Raw genomic sequence first — 21,536 nt, 5'->3', positions numbered from 1 at the left:
GAGGGTAGCCTATAAAAGTCCAATTAATTGATACTACTTCATATGGGACTGCAAGAAAGTGCTTCAGAAGACCATATTTTGTAAAATGTTTATAGACAATTACACAACAAGAAGCCTTTACCATGTACCCCTACAAATTGCAGAAAGTAATACATTTTCTATAGATGTATTACATGCTCACAAGGTAGCTAGTTGTCCATACAGTATAGAGGCCAGCCCCATGAAATTTGTGCTTCACATGTTTCAAATGGACAACTCATAATATCAAAATATTCAGAAGTCTAGAGAATCTTTTCTGTCATGCTGTCAAATTAGTAACCCACATGTTCCGTTTCCATGCCAACAGTCATGAATGCTATTTAAGGATTTCTTTTCATTTTTCCCCAAAAATGTCACATTTTTACTAGCTATTTCTTTAAATTAAATGGAGCAGAGACATCATATTTGGTATGCATAGCATTTGACACATGGATATTTAATATCTAGGAACAAAATCATCACTTAATTCAATACATGTGACTTATGGGTGATATTGTGGTGATTTTTGTGCAGTTATCTCAAATTGATATTATTGGTTTCAGTATCTGAAATATTCATGTACTGAACCACACCAGGAAATCTGTCCCATAATTTGTGACATGAGGGCAGCCCATGGAAATCAGCACCTAAATCTCTACTGATAAGTCTCTGATACCCTCATGAGCTCTGATTATTTCAACACTAATTTGAATTGAATACCTACAACTTTTGTGTGTGATCAATGCCACCAAACTGAAACAGAAGGATTAACATGCTGATACGATTGAAAGGCGAGATACACTGTTAGATCTGTAGGGGGATTTCCTGACTTAATTTCTAGTGACCTTCTCTCATCACAGTAAGCTCACATGTCATGTTAACTGATGGGAGTGGGTCTAGGCCGTGTGATTGTCATTACAAAGCAAATTTGAAGGGATGTCTGGGAAAGATGATGATAATATGAGAGATAAAGAGGCTATTTGAGTAGAAAGTTATTCAACGTTAACACTTTCAGGTGCAAGAGTACCTCAGCTACTGAGCCCAGAGGAGTCCTCAATAAAGTTTTGTATCTTACAAACCACATGTTAATACTATGACCTGCCCTCTCTGAGGTGTACATGCCAGTGAATCGGCTGGCAGTGGTCCCTAAATATTTTGCAATCAGAGGGAAGGGGCAGTCTCAGGACTGCAGTCCCTAGTCATATCATGAGGGCTCTGATTAGGAGCTAGTGCAAGAGATGTAATATGACAATTATTATGTTTACTGGTAGAGAGAGGATTTGAGTAACTGAGATATTGAGCAGGTTTGAATTTGGACCTCAATATTTATTGTAACTTTTAAGCTAAGAATAGAATTCATGGTGAAATTGAGAAATGAGATTCCAAACAAATTCCTAACATGGAATTTGAACCCCTGAATCCCTATTATCATGTTACTTCAACAGCATTTAAACCATGGACCAAAAAGAATATTGAACCTTGTAACCCATCTTTACATTCCGCAGGCCACGGTATGACTTGACCATATTTGGATTGAATCAGTTTTTCTCTATGCCTACCTTAGGGTAGCTGTCATGGCAGGCACAACAGCAAGAATAGTGAAGAATTCTAATAAGAAGAGCATTGCCAGGAACACTGGTTGTAATTCACATGTTGCAGTACATTTGCCTGATATCGCCTCGGGATCACCCTCCATCAGTGAGTCTGGTAATGTAATGCAGGAACAATTGTAGTAACCCTGTAAGTATATGAAATAGGTTATCACATCAATATCATATGCATAGGGTGTCATTATAAACTGATATGCACTGTAATAAAAGTACTCTAAATCTGTAAGGACTTCTAAACATGAACTTGCAATAGGTTCATTCAACTTTAAGGTTCCTCACTCCAAGGGCCAAAATAGCTTCACTTTCTTTAATAATGCAATTCATCATTGGAACTCAATGCCAAATGAAATCAAGAACATAAATGATTTTAAATTGTACAAATAGTCTGTTAAAAACAGTTTTTAGCTGATCAAGGGTCCATTTGAGCTGGTCTCAAATACCTGCTTTTTGTCCTTTGTGCACTGTTGTCTCTGTTGTTTTTGTATGGCAGTTTGTTCCTGTATTCTTTTGCTTGTAAAGGACCCCAATGGAAATAAGCTTTGCCCAAGGCTTTTTGGGCTATCCTTGGTACTTGTGTTGATTTGTAATTTCGTTATACTTCATGTTCAGCAATTTTGATGTGCAATTTATTTTATTTTGTTATAATAATACTGTAAATGTAGTGTAATTTATATGTTATTCTTATAGTACCAAATCAAATCAAATCAAATCAAATCAAATAGGTTCTGGCACTTGTGATAGATTATGAGGGGTAATGACAAAAACATGCTTCAAAATAATGCATTATCTGACTCAAAAAGATGTGCTTCTTGGCCTGAATCAGTCTTTTAATTAGACATTGCTGCTGCTGTTTAGGCCACCTGATGGATATCCAAGCAACTGTCATGAGATGTTTCATGTTTTTGTGTCAATGTATGTCTGCATTAAGTCAATCAGCTGCTTCAAGTGGAATGTTGCCTACCAGGTGTAGCAGGTGTAGTAATTGTCTCACCGGTGCATGTCTATGAAGATGACCAATTAACATGTGATGTCACACTGCATGACCACTTTTAGAGTGGTACATACACAGACACAAGGGTTATAACAATGGAACAATGGGAATTGTGATGATGCGTGTGCATACTGCCAGGCAATGACGTCACAAGTCAACTCATCTATGACAAGTTTGGATAGAACCCAGTATCTACCGGTTCCAAATGAACATCAAAAAATGTTGTCTCCCCCAGAGATCACTTCCACAAAAGCTTCTTTTCATAAATGCAAGGAATTCATTCAATGTTTACCTGTGATCCATCATCTTCTGGTTTTACTGTGCATCCAGCATGGCAAGCAGAGAAGTACATGATATTATCAACTCCACAAACTGGCTCAAAGTTGTCCATACAGCCACAGTTCTTATTGCATGCATCTGATGTGTTCATTTTGCCTTGGTGTGCGAGCATTCTGTGTTGCAAGAAAACATAAATGTAAACAATTAATCATCATGATTATCACCTCTTTAATCCATTGTACTTTGGCTGCTTTAAAACATAATAATAATATAATATAACAATTTTAAGAAAATAAAAAGCACCTGCTGAAATCTTGCACCACAGCACAAGCAATGTATGGTAATAAGCAAATTGGTAATCACAAAGCATGACAAGAACAACCATAGCACAAAACAGACCAAAAATGGCTGCAAAATATTACACAAGCACAGAGACAAATTTATAGCGTTACCCATTTTAACTAAATTTTTCATCACATTTTAACTGCTACACTGTTGACAATGGGCCTTGCCAAGTTTACAATTTATTAGGTTTCGTTAAAATCTGCTTGAACATCTTCATTGTAGTTCACTGGATGGGTTACTTAATAACTAACCAATCAAATGATACAATTTGCCTCCCAGTTACAAAAACCATACTGCCTAAGCAAGTATGAGGTAGAACTTTGGGGTCACAATTTTCAGAAAACTAGTTTTGAGATTGGTGTTTTTTCTTTCTTCAAAATTGTCTCCAAAAATCTAGGAAAAGTACAAATTCTTCATTGTTTTTTTAACAAAATCTGTAACAAAAATCCCAAATTGGGCAAATTTATCAAAATTTTGAATACAAATAATCTGAAATTAGTATATATTTTTGGTCTCTTTTTGGTAAAATTTTGTATATATATGTTGGGGGTATTTTTGATATCCAAGCCATACATCGCTACCCAATCCAAAATCAACAACCCACTAGCCTTTCTCACACCTCTGGCTCATCAATTGAACATGTCAACCAATCAAGTCTGGGTGTGAACAACAGAGAAAGCAAGAACAGGCACCAAAAGTATTGTTATGCAGAACCAAACACTTGATAAGGCCAAGTGTCTATAATTTTAACATTTACTGCAATTTGATTTGACTTGTACAACTAAATCACATACCATTTGGCTTCCTCAATACAGTGATGTAAGTGCATGCTACAGTGGGCTCAGTATTAAATTGTGCACATTGACTCAAAGAAATGGCATGCTTATATGCCCGATCAAAGGCAGTGCATCTGTACACATGGAAAGTAACTGCGACAAAGTACTGACATCGCTGTCTCCAGGAATCAAAATGGACTATGGTTTGAATGACAATGATAACATTATGAGAGAACAAGTGGAAAAATATTATAACTTCAACAGCTATGGCGAGTTTTTGGTATACCAGTGTCCAATGGTCTGCATGCTTAATATCAATTTTTAAGCTTTTTGTCACTTTATATAAACAAAATTCCATTAAAACTTGAGGTATTGCTTTGTGTGACTTTCTTGACAATATATCTTATTTAGATTTATGCTCCAGCAAATAATGAAAATAACAATGGCAAGAAAGTAGACTGCCATGCAAAGATCATTATTTTACTTACGAGTCCCACTAGATCCCACATCATTGCAAGAAGATACATGTTAGCTGTTGAGGTTACAATTTTCTTTCAACTTTTTTGAGTTTGATGTGATGAATTTACTGTTAGTTACATGGGGTCGGGTAAGGAGCTATATACTACAAAGCTATTTAATTTCAACAAATATGGAACTAACTTTGGAAAAATTCCAATCTTAATGTGTGAATATAAAAGAAGTCGCTTTGAGTGTGTGTCAAAGCTGAAGAGATTACAGCCAAAGTGTACCAACCCAAAACTTGCCCTGTGTGTAATGCTATGGTAACTCTGCCATATTGCTTTTGATTTTTTGGCAAGAGCCCAAGCTCAAACGATAATTTGAGCTTGAGCTACAACAATGTTTCTGGCACAACAAACAAAATGCAAATAACTGCACATTTTGAATCGAAGTTTGCCGGGCGCATAGCGAAATTATCAGGAGAACACAATTTATACTCCATTGCACCACGCAAATGATGGAGTTGGTACTCTTTGGTTCTACCTCTTTGGTCAAAGCATACACCTCAAATCTGCCATACAACATGGATAACATCAGTCTTTTGATATTATTAAGCAATGGATGGGAGCAAGTGTTAGTCGGCTTTGCTCTAAATTTTAGTATCAAACTGCAATGAATGTTGTAGGTATTTAAATAATTTTAATCACAATAGTAAAAGGAGTAGGTTTCTTTCTTGGTTTTGCATCTTTTGTATCTTAATAGCAACTAATGCCATTAATGGATGGGAGAGTATAGAGAGTATTTCTCAATCAAACAATTACTGGTAGTGCTTTTTATATACTCAGATTCAAGTAAGTTTGATAACATAGGGAAATCCAGCATTCTCCTTGAGGTAAAGAAGTCTTTATGTGCACACCTGTGCATGCCCACCCTAGTGTTGGTGCTGTAAGTACTAATTTGAAAGAAAGACATGCATGGGCCAACATCTGAACCCTGGGGAACACCAATCACAAATTACTCCATGATGTTTGAGGAAGGAGGTTTACTAGTGCTAAGATGTAATATGGTAATTACAAATATTACAAAATGATTTGATTAGTATAGAATGTTAAGTTAATATCACACCCTGCACTGGATGACTTGGTGAAAACAACACTCTTTGCACAGGTTGTGAGTTTACAAAAATAACATTAATGCCAAAATCAATCGAACTGCTGATGCCATGTGTTGTTCAGTCCTGCTGGTACCAAATCACGCAGGAAGTCCACAATGTGCTGTGCCTGAAACATGCATGCAATGGTGAAGCTTTCTACAGCAAATTTTTATTAAGCAGGTAGAATACGAAGGTAAGACCTACCGATAATGATCCGCTACGCTACTGTTATACTCCTTTGCACTGTGAATCCAGATGATAGTTTGAACAAAGCAGATAGAGATAGAGGACATATGATATAGAGTGATTAGACTATCACTATTATACAAAAGGCTATGAGTGAGTAAGTGATTGCAAACTACATCAAAAGGTACTGTAAAACAATCTTATTTTATGAACTTATGATGAAATTGATGCACCTAGTGGCAAATCAGCCATTCATCTTATAATGTTGAAAAGGAAACCAGAGTAGTTTATGCGCCAATCTATGATATTTGTTTTTAATTTTCGCAAGGTTGTCATAAAATAGAATTGGTATATAATATGTTACTCAACAGGTTTTTACGCTGGGTATTCATGATATGCATTGACAATTTCAACATCTTGCACAAGCCACCAGACGCTACATTTGTCTGAAGACGTACCCATTGAAACCATCAAGTTTTGAAACAAAGATTCATCATGTTTGTTGATCAAACTGTATTTGTGACGTGGTATATCGAAAGAAGACACTTTTGGGCAGGATTGTAAATGGAGAAATAGCAAATATCTGCCAGGGGGTGATTTTTCACAATTTGGATTTGTTGCAAATTTGTTATGTTAATAATGTTTAAAATATTGTCTGATAGTTTTAGACCGGAATATAACTGGCATCTTATATTCTTTCAGACATTTTTCAAGATCATTCCTACTCAACATTGTCAATAACATTTTTAAAAGCCAATATCTCAATTTCCAATTTTATAATACCATAACTTACAAACTCAATATCTTCCCTTAGGAATGTCCGATTGCATTGGGGAAAACGGCATTGTGGAGTAAAATATCTCGATATTTAAGATAAGTAAAACACTCAAAATCGATAACCTGCCCAAAAGTGTCTCTTTTTAATATACCACGTCATTTTTTAAGATTTTAAAACGAAGTGAAGTTTTCCCTCACTATTAGATATTGGTTGAGAATAGAACATTTTACAGTAATCCCCTTGATTATCAGTATTAACAAGTATATACAAATACATATTAGATACGGAAAACAATGGATCACAGAGAACAGAACAAAACATCAACATCTGACAAAAACACATTCTGACAAAATCACACATAACTGTACCAACAGGTTACTTGTTACTAAGGTTGTGCCTGCTCCTTTCCTGTTGAAATCCATACATAACCTTTATCTTCCACACATGGGGAGTGAATTTCAAATCGGGTTACCTGAATGGATGACTCCATTTGAAATTCACACTCCCTGGTGAGAGATTATTAGGTCACATCTTCCATAAAGGGTGTATGGATGTTTACAGAAATAGCATATTGGACAAGCAACTATGAAATTCTTGTAGACAAGGGACCTAGATCATGCCCTTGTCCCCTTTATCACATGACCAAATACAGAATTAATCACATTTAGGGTACTAGGCCAGGATTGATGTTATTGCAGGGGCGGCCTACATGCTGAACTTCTAACAGTTTAAAAAAACTATTTTTTTCCACCAGGTTTGACATCGCAAATAATAAAGGAGACAAGCAGAAAAAGTTATCCCGCCTGAGAATCGAACCCAGGACCTCAGGTTTATAAGACCTATGCCATAACCACTTGGCCACTGGAGCTTTGTGATTAGGCTGGTTGAAATTTGAACCTATAATACTTATCTCCTCGCTGCAAATAGCCCATAGTAGCTATAGGGCTATTTGTGGGGAGGAGATAAGTTTACGGCTTATAGGTTTGAATTTCAACCAGCCTAATCACAAAGTTCCTGTTCAATATAAGGTGCAGGACAATTGCTAATTGCAATTAAGAACGTTACTTGTGGAATTTCACTTATTAATTGTTTCATTTGATGTTCATTTTGTTATTGCCAGTTGAATTTTTTTTATTTATAAAGGTTAAAAGCTTGATGTAATGCGTTTTTTGCATTTCTGTTATAAATAACCATGGTAACAATTGAAAAAACTTACTCGTCTCCATATTCCACAGTAATTCCAGCAAAATTTGGGTTAGGACAAGCTACAAAGAACGCCCCCATGCAGAGGAACGAGACGAAGATAACAGCGAGACAGAATCGGACCATTCCTTTGAATCTTAGCTGAAAGTGCTTGACTACCCATCCGCCAATAATAGACCCAAAGACAGCAGCAGGGATGACTGTCAAACCTGAAAATATAACAATTGTGAAATATTATTGAGTAAAATCAGAAAATGAAAATAATTATACAAATATTACAGTACTATTTTTTGTTATTAATGCAGTTTCCAAACGAATCCAAAGATTAATTTATTTCATTTCCACTTACATACAATTATTAAGCAGTAATAATGCTATGAAAGGACTCCAAATTTACAATAATACAAACAATATTTGAATCAATTTAATATAAATCCTGAGGATATAATGCAACATATTTGATAGAGAGTGATGAAAAATGTTCAATTTCTGTTTTCTATTTGAGTCTGAAATTTCTTACATTTCCTGTCTTCTTTATTTGTTAGCTTAGAATGATTTTAAATTGAAACAAATCCTAAAATTGAATAACATAGTTCCTTTTCTATGGTGAGCGCATCCTATATAAGGTGTTTTGGTGTATAATTGGGATTTGAAACAAAAACACTGCAGCTATATCCAACATACCAGGCTCCAATAAGGGTTTTTGGTAGGATTAAGATAATTAGACAGATTTGGTCCAAATAACAGATTTTGGTTTTGTGATATATGTAGCATCAAAGGTTAGGGGTTTGATTATGATTGGGTGGCATCTTTACTCCAGAGTTGTTCTGGCGCAGTAGTCGTTCGACACAAATATCTGTGCGTACCTCAAGTTGACTCTCATGATCGAGAATTAGATATTTTGCCTAGTGTTATAGCATGTGAGCATTGTAGGGCACTCACATCTCTATGTCATCTGTGTGCACAAGAGAAGCCCACATTAATCCAGATCTCAAGAAGTCCATATTGAAGCAGATCTGGCCTCTCGTGTGGAGGTAACCATTGTAAATTTAGCGTGGGACTATAAACACATTCCAAATCTCACAAATAACAGTAATGTTTACAATATTTGCAAACTATGGCTAGTTAGCTTCAAGTTGTGCATTAAGCCATTCCACTTCATAGACAATTTGACATGTTCCATGAATGGTAGGGAAACTTGCCAAATACATGCTCAATTAGCAGTGACAATACTACTGCTTGACAATAATTCAAATAATGTGTCACTCTGAGAAAGATCGTACCACATTACATGCATGCAACACATGAAGTTGATGATGAGAACCTGATTAATCCAGGGTACTCTATGTCAGGGCTATAGCCGAACATCCCTGGTTATGTCAAGATTTTAAGATTTGAGAGATATATGGGCTTCAGAAATCTTCTTGTAAGCCAATGTTTAGTGTTTACCCATCTAGGGTTTGCCCATCATAAATTTGAGCTTAAAGAAAAACAGGCAAGGGTTCAGTGAGTTTTCGTCTTCATTTCGCTGTACAAATTTGACATAATCCTAAATTAGTTCAATAAGATATTTCAAAACTGAAGTTATAATTTAGCACTTTGGTTAATCTTAGGATCAAAGTACCAGTCCAAAATGATGGGAAGTTGGGTGGTTAGCAATGCCATACAAAAAAGTTATTCCTCTAATACTGCAGTTACTTTTTGGGGGCATTACAGCACAATGCAAGTTCAAAAGACTTGGAAAATGTTGTTCCTTCGCAAGTCATCAAATTCTATATCTGGTGCAATGGCTAGACGGATGCATTACTTACCAAGACTTGTGCATGAAGGACGAAATGTTTCAAAAAACCTCAAGAACATAAATCATGATGTATGTATTATGTTCAACTTGTATATGGGATACCATATTCGACATAATAAGCACCCCCTATAACGTTTTCAGATTGAAAAGGGCAGTTCCTGATAAGTGCTCCCATTTTCAGCACACATCTGGCTTGACAAAATGAAGAAATGTCAAGTATGTCATTGTACATCAGTGGAGAATAGTTAACATCCACCGGATAACCCCCTTTTCAATCCAGAACTGTGCTAAAATGGATATTCTTATAGGAACCCTCTTCAAATGACTGACTTAAGAGAAATGCTTCTTAGGTCCAATATGGTGCTTGTGATGCATTTGGATACATATTGTAAGCTGCTAGTTTTTACCCAATCAGCACCTACACATATCCGTAATTTCTTACCAACAACGATGGATGCCCAACTTGCAGTCAGATTAAACTGTGATTCCAAGAACTTAGGTGCAAACACAGCAAACCCAGACAGTAAGAACCATTCCGTACATGCTGACCCATTGATACACATGAATGGTACATTCTTGATGAGTCCCAGGCACGCCTTGGGGAAGTCACGCAGGCTATTCCCGAAACCTGATCGGACAGTGAATTCGGATCCTCCGTGGGCTTCACACACTCTGCTTTTCTGAAGCTTCTTTGCACCTAAGATAAACGAATAACAATTGGAATTAATTATGTTTAGGCTACATTCAGTAGAGGGTAAAATAATTCTGTTAGTTTATCTATCTCTAACTGTTTAGAGTCGTGATACAAGCATTCTCTCAATCCTAATATTTAGTTAAGTGTTGTAGAAAAGGTGATCCCCAGGGGTACTACGTACAAATGACCATACCAGGATATGCTGCAAACATATTTCACATTTTCAGTCATTTGGTATGTCGGACCCCTTAATTTTGGTAATGCATGGGTCATTTTTCAAAATGTTCCAAATTGTCCCCCAAAATAGCCCAATTTTAGCCAAAATGTTCTAAAGTTGGAAAAGTTAAAAACTTTGGCAATTTGTATTAAGGTGGTACTAAACAAAATGCAAAATTAGTCACAAAATTTATCAGATGGTATAGTACCACCTTAAATTTGGCCAAAAATAGAGCTGAGGCTTTACAAAATTCATTCTTCAAAAAATATGCTTGTAAATTAGAATACAAAGAACAGGGTTACTACAGCTACAGAAGACAATTGTGATTTTTTTCTTCATTGCTTTTTTATATGTCTGTCCGTCTATGTTAAACACAATAACAATGTTGTATTACTTATAATCCCCATAGAATCTAATTAAGTACTGCTCACAATCCCAGACCAACAACCATATCATTGTAAAACACATCAGTAACTTTTTTAGAGGCTAATTCGTTTGATAGCTTTACATAATGAGAGTCATATGAGCACTAAAAGCTTTGATTGTGCAGCAAAGCTGCATTGCTAATGGCAATTTGTGATGCTAGAGTAACATTATTTAGAGCAGAGAAACCCTGTTCTTGATGTAGTTAAAATCCAAAATAATTGTCTCCTTGCAATTAATCTGGTTATTTCACCATATAGGCTTATTGTATAAACCAGGATTTAAATGGATCAAAGTATTTAAATGACCCAAATGAATGCATTGATTTCTAATTTGAGGTCAATTAAAGTAATTTTCTTAACCAGAGGCATTATCCATCTACCAATCCACTAAATGATGACATTCAAACTCAGAGAGAAATAAAAGTATCTCCTCATCTAACTTTTACACTGTAATTTATCATGCATGCTGTATTGACCAAATCAGCCATTTCTCATTAGCACTCTCCCACCTAATAAGCACCCCTACAAAAATGCACCTGCGTACAATTAAATTATGTCAAATGAAATTTCTGTCCAAACTTTCAAGCTTTGATGATTTTGACTTCATATCACTGTATTTTACTTATAAGTGTTTTAACAAGCACCCCTAAACTGACCTATTTAAGCATCCAGGCGTTAATTAAGTCAAATAAGGTACATATCCTTATCATTAACAAAGTCATTACAATGAACAGGTGTTCCAGGAGCAGCCCTAAACTATTTAGAATTTGACAGAATTCCTTTACTGATTCACTCATCTCAATTGAAAACTGCCAACTCATTGACCATTCACCAATTATTGACCAATTATTACTAATTACCGCCTACAAGACTATCACATGGTGTAACTACACATCAAGGACAGCTAACACTCCATTTTGTTTTCTACCTGCCTAACGTAATTAAATATCTCTGAACATATTCTTGTTACTATTGCCACCCCACCGCAAGTCTTCTTATCTTTATAGCGGTCAGTAGTATCAGTAATGTATATTTCCCTAGTACTTGTCTGATCGCCCGCCTCTATGCTATATTATACTCGTCCTATTACCTGCATGGCCATGGTAGACATTTAAAGTTAATTAGTTACACTTATTGAATTATTCATTTCCCCCCTTAACCTACTTCAGTTTGTAAACACCTCAGATTGGAGGACATTTAAACGCTTTGTGTATGGGTAGGGGGAGATTTTGTGCATGATTCTGTTCACAGTGGAAGATGCCTTGACGCTAAACCCCACCAAATACCATAGGCTGGTGCCTCCCCTTCAGTGGGGCGGGCAGGCAACATTCAGTAACTCCGACAAAACCCTCCTCGGAGTGTTAAAGGTTACATTGTAGCATTTGATTTAATAATCCATACAAAAATTCCAAGACTGTGTTTGCAGTTGCAATATACATGTACACACTAGCACATCATTTGAATTGTCAGTTTGTCCCTTTTTCCTTTCACATATATCAAACCTTTTTTCTTCCTCCATAATTTAGCTCATTCCTGATGCATCAATATTACCTTATTGCAAAGCATTTAGGAATCTTCAGATATAATTCATAATTGTACAAATATCATCCAGTAAATATAATATTTGTCATTAATTTGGCAAAAAAACTTGCTGTTTATTGCAATTGGATAATTAATAATCAGTGCCAAGAATTTTGACAGTATGTAAGTTCTGGCCAAAATTGGCTTAAAGATTCAGCAGATGTACAAAGTACATTTGTATTTTTTTTTTTTTTTTACATTTGCAACTGTTATGCAATGATAAATATGTAGATTTGTTGTGCTTTAACCTATGGCCAATATCAACAGGACAACATCGGCTCACAATGGGCCAACTTACTTGAGTCAATAATCATGGTGTTATCTTTTTACTTGCATTTTATATGGTTGCATGCATCAAGTACAATCAAAATATTTGAACACTAGTTATACTATAGGTCAGCATTTTACGGAATCACTGTATTGGAACCAATAGAATAGAAAAAATTTCACCTGAGTGCATAATTGAATTATTTGCTTGTGAGAAAGAGTAAAAAAAAACCATGCATGCCATTTTGTGCTGTCAAAAGTCCTGAATAACTGAAATGTACAGTTTTCCCAATACTCCCAATACTTTTTCACAGGACACTCTCAGCAAAAGATGTCACCTATGACTATGTAAGAACAAAGTTTCTTTTTCATAGAGTGTTGGTCTACAACAATCACTTTTTTCCACAAAGACAATCAGCATGTAAAAGGTTCATGTTTGTTATGAATGTCACAAACCTAGATTCCAAATGCACATTCATACAATCGTAACAACAAACATATAGAAATCAAGCTTTCCATTGGCTACAACTTGCACAAAAACATCTCCGTCCCTCAAGATGCCTAAGTGGGTTCTTCCTGACACTTTTTCCCAGGGACCTGGTCCCAGCTCCTTATCCAGGGTCCTCACGTGTTGTGACAAAGAGCTGCCTAATTTTGCGCTTCCCTCGTTAACCTGTTATCCCTGCCTTTATAAACTATGTGGGCTTGTTTGATGGGCTTCTTTTCTTTGATTTCAAATTCATCTGTGTAGTGTTTGTTTTTGTTTTAATACTGAACACTGGGTTGGGGTAAAATGACAGATTGCTGCCGCGTGCTAAATCAAAATTTTTGAATTTGGGCATCACAAAAACAATGCTAACAAGTGCCCACCTGTACATTCTTATGAGACCTATTTTCATACATCAGTTTAGTTTAATTTATTGCTTCATAAGAGAATTTCAAGAAGTTTTGTTCCAATACTTTCTTATAAACTATCTTTTGATCAAGGTAACTTTTACAAATCATGGTCCTCTAGTTATCCTTGCATGATAGGATTTCTGAAACACTTTGTCCAAAAGTGCTCAATGCTCACAATTGCCAGGTATGAATCAGGACTCTAATCATGTTAATGATAAATTGGTTTGAAGCCAGAAATTATGTTGTAAAAGAACAAGAATGTCCAAGATGCCAAATGGCAAAATGGATGGATGGAATAGCTGAAACTTCACGTGTAGCAAAACTGTATGCTACTGCAACTACTACTTTGTGGACAGACAGCATCAAGTTTAGCAGGTTAGCATCCCAGCATCAAAACAGCTGAAGAGTTTGGGTTCAAATCTTGACTGTCATTTTATGCTTCTCTAGCTGCAGCTAGAGAAGATTCAGCGCCATCTTGCTCCGTTTCACTGAAGAGCAGCTATTGAGATAGTTTATCTTACCCCCTCACTCGGAGGATGATACATCTCTTTTACACAGGACAGTCATTAAACAACAACTACACTAGACTGACTCATACTTCTTGTATTTCTTATGGTCATGTGGCCAAATTTAGCCCCGATTGAAATTGTTATAATTTTCTATTTCCTTTGTTGTTTTCAATGAGTTGCTACACTGCTATCTGTCACTGTATGGGAGTGACACAGGTGCTATTGGGTGTACATCTAGAGAAGATGTCATTGGTTAGAAGGGCACACCTGATTATGTATACTAATTGAGGGAGTTAAATATTTGATTAAGTTAGACTACTGGGGTTTAGCCAACCCCTACCCCTGGATGGGCCAAGACCATTTTGGACTACTAGGGTGTAGCCATTCTACCCCTGGATAGGTTAAGACCTTTTTGATCGATTGTTTGTGTCTTAATTTCTTCTCACCTTGTTCATTGTTTGTTTGTGTCTTTTAAGAAATTTCTCACTTATCTTATTCATATCTGTTTGTCACTACTGGGGTCTAGCCAGCTACCCATGGATGGGCAAAGACCTTCTTTGTTTGTTTCTTTGTTTATTTCTCACAGATCTTGTTCACCTTTCTGTTTGTTTCTACTTCTTTTTTTCAAGGTAATATTAAGTACACTGATAATTTGGATTGTTTAGACTCTTCCCTGAAAGTGCAACTAATGGACAATTTCCACGCAAATGAATTACAAGTGGACAATGTGTTATTGTTTGTCTGCCATAATAGAGTGTCCCTTCCCAATCTTAAATGTACTCAGCTGCAACCTACCGAAATGACCACCCAATTGACACGCCCTTTCACTTCACGGTCATCATAGACAGGACACCAAGTGGTCATCACATACAATTAATTTGGCAATTCATCAATCAGGTTGGTTTAAAAATCATGTTCTTTAACAATAATATTACCCAAATTGCCTGATTTAAATTTTAGACAAAGCCAATTCACCCACCCAGTCTAATCAAATCATAGCCATTCAAATTTCTCTTCCTTTCAGTATTTCCTTTATAAGCGTGCCCAAGCCTACCTGTTACCCAATGCTATAACACTTGTCATGACGTCCAGCTCTCATTATTCTATTTCCTGTTCTATATTTCAGTAATTATAACCCTAACTATTTAACACACATTTTCAGGCTATCCATTCACCAAGTACTCAATTTGCCTTAATCAAGTACTGTTATTCCTGTAACTCTAGAAAGTCATGAGTCATTTATACCTGGGGTGCATGATCAATGAAAAGTACAACATGCTTAAGCTCCCAAATTGGGCTCTGACCCACTCCCGGCATTGCAGAATTTTTGTGAGGGTACGTACCAGTGTGACAATTTTCATTTTGGCCCAGTGAAAATTAGATTTAAACACAAGAAGTGGTAATTCTGTATACAATTATAAGTTAATAATGAGGTATACTATTTTTGAGATAAAGAGAGTAAACACTGAAGAATACAGTGCGATTTAAATTTTAACCCACTTTCTTATCAAGTATTTGAGTTTCTAAAACACTGAATTGCATTACCAATGTGTTTTACTTGTTCTCCATTGATTGGCCACTGACTACAGTACGTTACGGGAAGTATAATCAAGCAGTAAGCACATTTTCTTTCACCCAATAGGGTGTTTTCTTTCTAGATTCAGCAAAATCTCATTATTCAGATATTGGGTACTTTCCCCAATGCCTTAAAACTGGGTAACTTGATCAGTACTAACCACTACATTTTAGTGGGCCAGTTCACCATTTTCACTGAGCCTGAGTACAGAGAACTTTTAGCAAAACTGTAACTTACTACGGTGGTAGTAGTATGTGTAAGAATAGTAATTTTAGCATCACTTTGTGTGTGTGTCTGGTGGCAGTAGCATTCAAATTTGTTAAGCCTTATGAGTTGTAACAGCAGTGCAAGATTCTATATCCAGGTATTGGTTATCAACCTTCAATCAACCTTTGATGTACTTCTCTAACAACCACTCACACCCATCATAACTTTGAAGATTCAAATGGGTTTTAAAAGCTTGTGTGTCGCAAATCATTGCATATTCCAGCTAACATGAAGGTGAAGAGTTTGGACTACATGTACATACTCCAATAAGTCTTGTAATATTTAAAGTGAGATTAATCCATACATTTTCCAATCACAAAGGTAATTTAGGGAACAAAGCAAAGGGTCAATGAAATCCTATAAACAAAACTAGCTTTGTTGGGGAGGGGCCGAGGAGGGGGGGTAAAAGTACTTGATTACGGTTGTACAAAAACATCGGTCTGAAGAATGTATACAAGCCCAAATTTCAACATTTCAGAATGATGTTTCTGGCAGGGAAAAACGAAACTAGTTCATTTATAGGACGTCATCAATCTTTTGGTATGTTCCCTTAACTGTATCAAGTTGAAGTTGATGTGTATTCACCCATGGTCAACATGCTAATTCTAGTACTGCAGCTTGTGGATCAAGTTTGGTCATTTCAGAGAAACCCATGGAATTACATCAGGGAAATCAGATTCGCCATGTTCGCATAATGGGGAAAAACAGTGTACATCCAATCCGTTTTGCCATGCACATGGAAACTTTTAGTATTCGCTTCTATGGAACTGTGTGGAATGCCTTGTATGCTCATAATGGAAGCCAAGCAATGCATTCACAGTAACAGTATTTTAGTCTACCTCAATAACAATCCATCATGCATGGCACTAAATGGAATCTAACTTCTCAAATGTAATTCTATGGTAAACCTAAAAACTATTAATAACAACAAACCTGGCAGTGATTTTGGAAATCCCAAAAATGGTATGACTACAAGCAAAGCCATGATGCCACTCACGATGAATCCAATCCACCATGCTCCAATCCATAGTGGACTCTCTGGATCAATTCCCAATCTGAAATAAATGGGAGAACAGAAACAGGCTTAAAATGTGCCATAATTAATCACCACAGCATGCATATGTGGATAATTTATCCACAAGGAAATGTACGTTTGTATTTTAATATTCTTGATTTTGCAGAAAAGCATTGCATAGCATATAAAAACACAAAATTATTTTCATTTCAAATTATAACCGAACACATTTTAAACTGTAGCAATAAGACGTGCAAGATATTGATAAAAAAAAAACATAAATCAGACATTCCATACTGTACATCAATGTTTGATTGGTTTTTACTAAACTGTGGCAAACAAGAGGATGCAAAGGTTATCCCAGAAGCAGGTATATAATTCATTGTTGTATATTATATTGTTTCCTTTTTACATTTTGCTTGTACTTTAGTATCATTGTATATTATGTTTGTAGTATTAAGTTGTAAAGCGCTTTGTGGTTTTTTACGTAAAGCGTTATTTTAAATGCTGTTTAGTAGTAGTAGTAGTAGTATAGCCATAGCTAGCCATGCTACATTTGATTTTGTTTGAACTTATGACACTAACAAACCTTAAAGAGGAGAGAATTATGAAAAATTAAAACCCATCACCAAATCTTCTGAATAGTTTGAAAAAACATAAACACCAAGTCAATGCTACATTCAAACATGCAATATTCCTCACCAAGTTCTGATAATATTCTTCAAAGCAAAAATCCCAAATGTACCACCGTTTTTCACTGGCTTACGACACTGGGGCTCCAGACCATTTTACCAGGTTTTATTAACAGCGTATTCCCCAAATTATTTACGAGTGGGGTAAGGGCCCCCAGTTTCTAAGCCCATGGAAGTTTTTTACTCATACTCTCTTACAATGAATTACACACTTGATGAGGAATTTCTGTACTATTCAAATACCCACTAGTCCTCTCTCAATCTGATGCATGATACCAAAAGATATGTTGCCATGGTATACAGTAACCAAGGCAACCAGTGTTATCATACTTACTCTTCTCCATCACTAGCATCCCCAAGTCTGATGAGGAGTGCACATTGCATACAAACAAGAAATGCACAATAAGTAACGCGTACCTTTTGCTAGCATACTTTTTAAATCATTACAGAAGACCATTTCACTAACGATAACAGTGATAACTTCACTTTTTTGGAGAATTCTTAATGTCCTCTATTTATACGTTAATGCATGTCACTTGTTGGGAGTGTAATTGTATAAAATAATGCATGTGAGATGTTGTTGTGTCTATTATGCATGAGCCCCGCAGGGGGAGTACATTAGAGGCATCAACATCCCAGGGTGCCTCAACATCTCGGTACAAGTGATACCTATTCATGCACAAGAAAAAAATCCTGTGGTTTTTGCTATTTTTTTAAAGCAAAATTGTCACAAACAAAAAATGAACACATCCACAAGATCTGTGCGTAGTACGCACCCCCAGTACGCACCCATACATTTCACACAATTAATACACCCTGGCATTTTTTCTAACATTTGCTGATTGGTTAACACTATCTAAGAGTGTATACCTTAACCTTTTGGGGTGGCAGGGGTACAATATCTGTTATTCATTCAGCCCTATTCTGGGGGAAGCATCAAGGGTGTGTGATTTTATGGGATACTATGATAGAGATAACAAATTCTACAACTGAATATCATGTTGCAGACTGACTGGTTGGGGTTGGGTGAGTCCACATGACAATATAGAGGGTAAGCACCAAAGTAACTCAATTTATTATTGCTGTTAAAGCTCTTTAAGTGCAGAAGCTTGCAGGAGATTTTTGGAGGGCATGAACCATATGAACTGTTTGTTTATAATCCAGGCACACTCAGTTCAATCTATTGACAACTGCTTCCCACCCATTGTCAGGATTGTTACCATGGAGAAGACAAATAATTTGAACCAAATCTGTAAAATGTCACAATGCATTAGATTTAACCAACACTGGATAGATTTATACAAATGTTTGGTAGGAATTCTCCTTGGGGTTTCATGTGGTGAAAGTGTTTAGGAATGGGATGATATTCCCAATGAAAGGTTGAACTTTGGTTGAACAAGTAATGTACTCTGGCTCTTCTTTTGGTGTTCACTGATATTTGAGGTCTTTTTGGTAGGTTTCGTAAAAGCTTTTGTAAAATGTTGTGCATTGTGGTCATACTGAAATGGTAGTAGTCAGTACAAACTATAAAATGGAAGGTAATGAAATGGGATTAACTTTAGAACCAGAAAACATTATGCCTTCGGGGAGTGACAAAATTGAAACATTTTTATTATTATTCCTCATTTGAAGAAAGAAAGCAAGGAAAAATGTTTTTGTAGCGTTGTATAAGCCCCAACAATAATATCTTTGTAAATAAGTACAATGCAATGTTGTTTACGGCAGACCACACTCAAGTGAGTTATATGTGAAATGACACAATCTGCTCCAGTGAGACCCAAATTGGCACTTGAGAAAATCAAGATCATAGTTACATTTACCGCATAAGAAAGCGTTGTTACGCTGAAAATCCTTTATCTCTAGTATACTAGTTGAATTTTCAAACTGTTGGTTTCCTTCTGTTTCCTCTGGAAACCAAATTCAAATTGTTGAATTTGACCTGAGTGCACCAGGTCATGTCACATAATAATACAGTATTATTGTTTGTTTCCCCTGCTCCAGTACCATCTATCTCTTACATTATGACTTCTCTCTAGTCCGAAGGCTCTCTAGTCCGAAGGCTCTCTAGTCCGAAGGGTCGCTAGTCTGAAAACCAAATTAAGTTCACTAATCTGAAGGTTCTCCGAAGGTCCGAATATAGAATAAAGGTTAGGGTTAGGGTTTAGGGTTAGGATTAGGGTTAGGATAAGCGAGCCTTATTCTATATTTGGACTAGAGAACCTTATTCATTATTCGATATTCGGACTAGCGAACCTTTTTCAGAATTCGGACTTGTGAATGGTAAATTATGTGTTTGGACTAGCGAACCTTCGGTCTAAGGAGCCTTCGGACTAGGGAACCTTCGGACTAGAGAGTTGTCACCCTCTTACATCAGAAAAAAAGTCAAGTTTGTTGGCAGTTGCTCACAATTCTTGCTCTTAAAAAGCAGAATGGGCAAAACCAAGGAAAAGTTTAAAAACAAATTACTTTTAAAACTTCAATAAAAGCAACTTTTTTGGTTGCAGGTCGATAGTGCAAAGGGTCATTATTCTGAAAACCCAATAACTTCATTAAAAACCCACTTTTTGATAGGTCCTTTTACACTTAAAATCCGCCCTAAGGTGGGAAACAGGACTCTGATGCTGAGGAGGCCACTCTTTATCAACAAAATGTAAATAAACAGAGATTGACTTACGTGTCAGGATCTTTTTTGACATCAGTATAGATATCTAGTAGAGCGCCACCCAGTAAGTAACCAATTGCAGGACCGAGTAGTGATGCTCCATTGAAGATGCCTAGAGGTGAAAGAAAACAGTCAAGATGTCAAAATCAAAACAACACACACTGGTTTAAACCTTTTTAAACTCAAAATATAAATGATCAAATTTTCATCTTGAGTAATGATTTCATCAGAATCAATTCACAACTTCATAGATACCAGTCCACGACTCTTAATCATCAGTTGCTATCAATCAATTCATCCTTCAGTTCTAATAAAACCCATTTATCATGTTTTATCAGTCAATTCAGTACCACTGATTACACTATTTGTTTAGCAATCATAGTTATGGAAATCTAGCAGCATACTATTTGCACTTTATGTAAAACATTATGCCAATTGCTCTTGCATTGATTGAACAAAATTGTGCCCTTTCTTAAAGGGTTATCAGTGATATATTTTACTCTCACTTGCTTTTTAAGTTTCAAATAAGCACCTTTGATATTTTAATGTTACTTGCTTTTTTCTTTTTAGTTTTTGTCTCATTTTATAAATTTTTGGCAACACTTTCAAAAAAGTGTACACCTATGATCAAAAATTTGGGTGTAATGCTACCACTTCAAACTACATATGCTATGTATTCCTTGAACCCCTGGCCCTGTCAAGAGTACCAAATATGAGGTTGAATTATATTTGTGCACTTTTATCCCACAAAATTCCAAATATTTAGACCATAATCAGGTAAATTTATTGCTTGTTTAGGAGATGCACTAACATTAAAAAATATAGAAATACTTTCAGTAAATCATCATCTTATACTGCTTTAAAGGATTATAGCTTTAATTTCACCAAGGTTGTCAAAGTTTAAACTTTTTATCAATAGGGCATTTTTAGATGGTACAGGCTATGGTATCAACTAGTAATAATTAGCAAAAGACTAAATATTTTATACAAAATGTGAATACAATATTTTGAAGTTGTATAGCAGTTTTGCACTGTAAAAGATATCCTGTTTTACAATTCTGTCAATGGAATCCAGTTTCTGCTAAAATATATCCTGGTTATGAATAACCTATATTGGTTCAATTGTACAAATTCA

At 35.9% G+C, this 21,536-nt stretch overlaps 1 protein-coding gene across 6 annotated transcripts in view; it reads right to left on the bottom strand.

The window, feature by feature from the left end:
- The window catches only part of LOC140151380 (solute carrier organic anion transporter family member 4A1-like), a 93,838-nt gene that overhangs the window by 12,920 nt on the left and 59,382 nt on the right, over positions 1-21,536 (bottom strand). For 5 of the 6 annotated variants that reach the window (XM_072173693.1, XM_072173694.1, XM_072173696.1 and 2 more), the window contains 7 exons: positions 20,414-20,513; positions 16,966-17,087; positions 10,042-10,296; positions 7,812-8,007; positions 5,836-5,874; positions 2,912-3,071; positions 1,578-1,756 (listed from right to left, as the gene is read on the bottom strand). In XM_072173693.1, coding sequence (XP_072029794.1) covers positions 1,578-1,756; positions 2,912-3,071; positions 5,836-5,874; positions 7,812-8,007; positions 10,042-10,296; positions 16,966-17,087; positions 20,414-20,513 — 1,051 coding nt within the window. The remainder of the gene's footprint in view (positions 1-1,577; positions 1,757-2,911; positions 3,072-5,835; positions 5,875-7,811; positions 8,008-10,041; positions 10,297-16,965; positions 17,088-20,413; positions 20,514-21,536) is intronic. The other variant, XM_072173698.1, reaches the window with a different exon arrangement.

The sequence above is a fragment of the Amphiura filiformis genome, chromosome 4 (genome assembly GCF_039555335.1).
Source record: "Amphiura filiformis chromosome 4, Afil_fr2py, whole genome shotgun sequence".
Taxonomy (NCBI): Eukaryota; Metazoa; Echinodermata; class Ophiuroidea; order Amphilepidida; family Amphiuridae; genus Amphiura; species Amphiura filiformis.
This window is presented reverse-complemented; position numbering and strand designations above follow the sequence as displayed.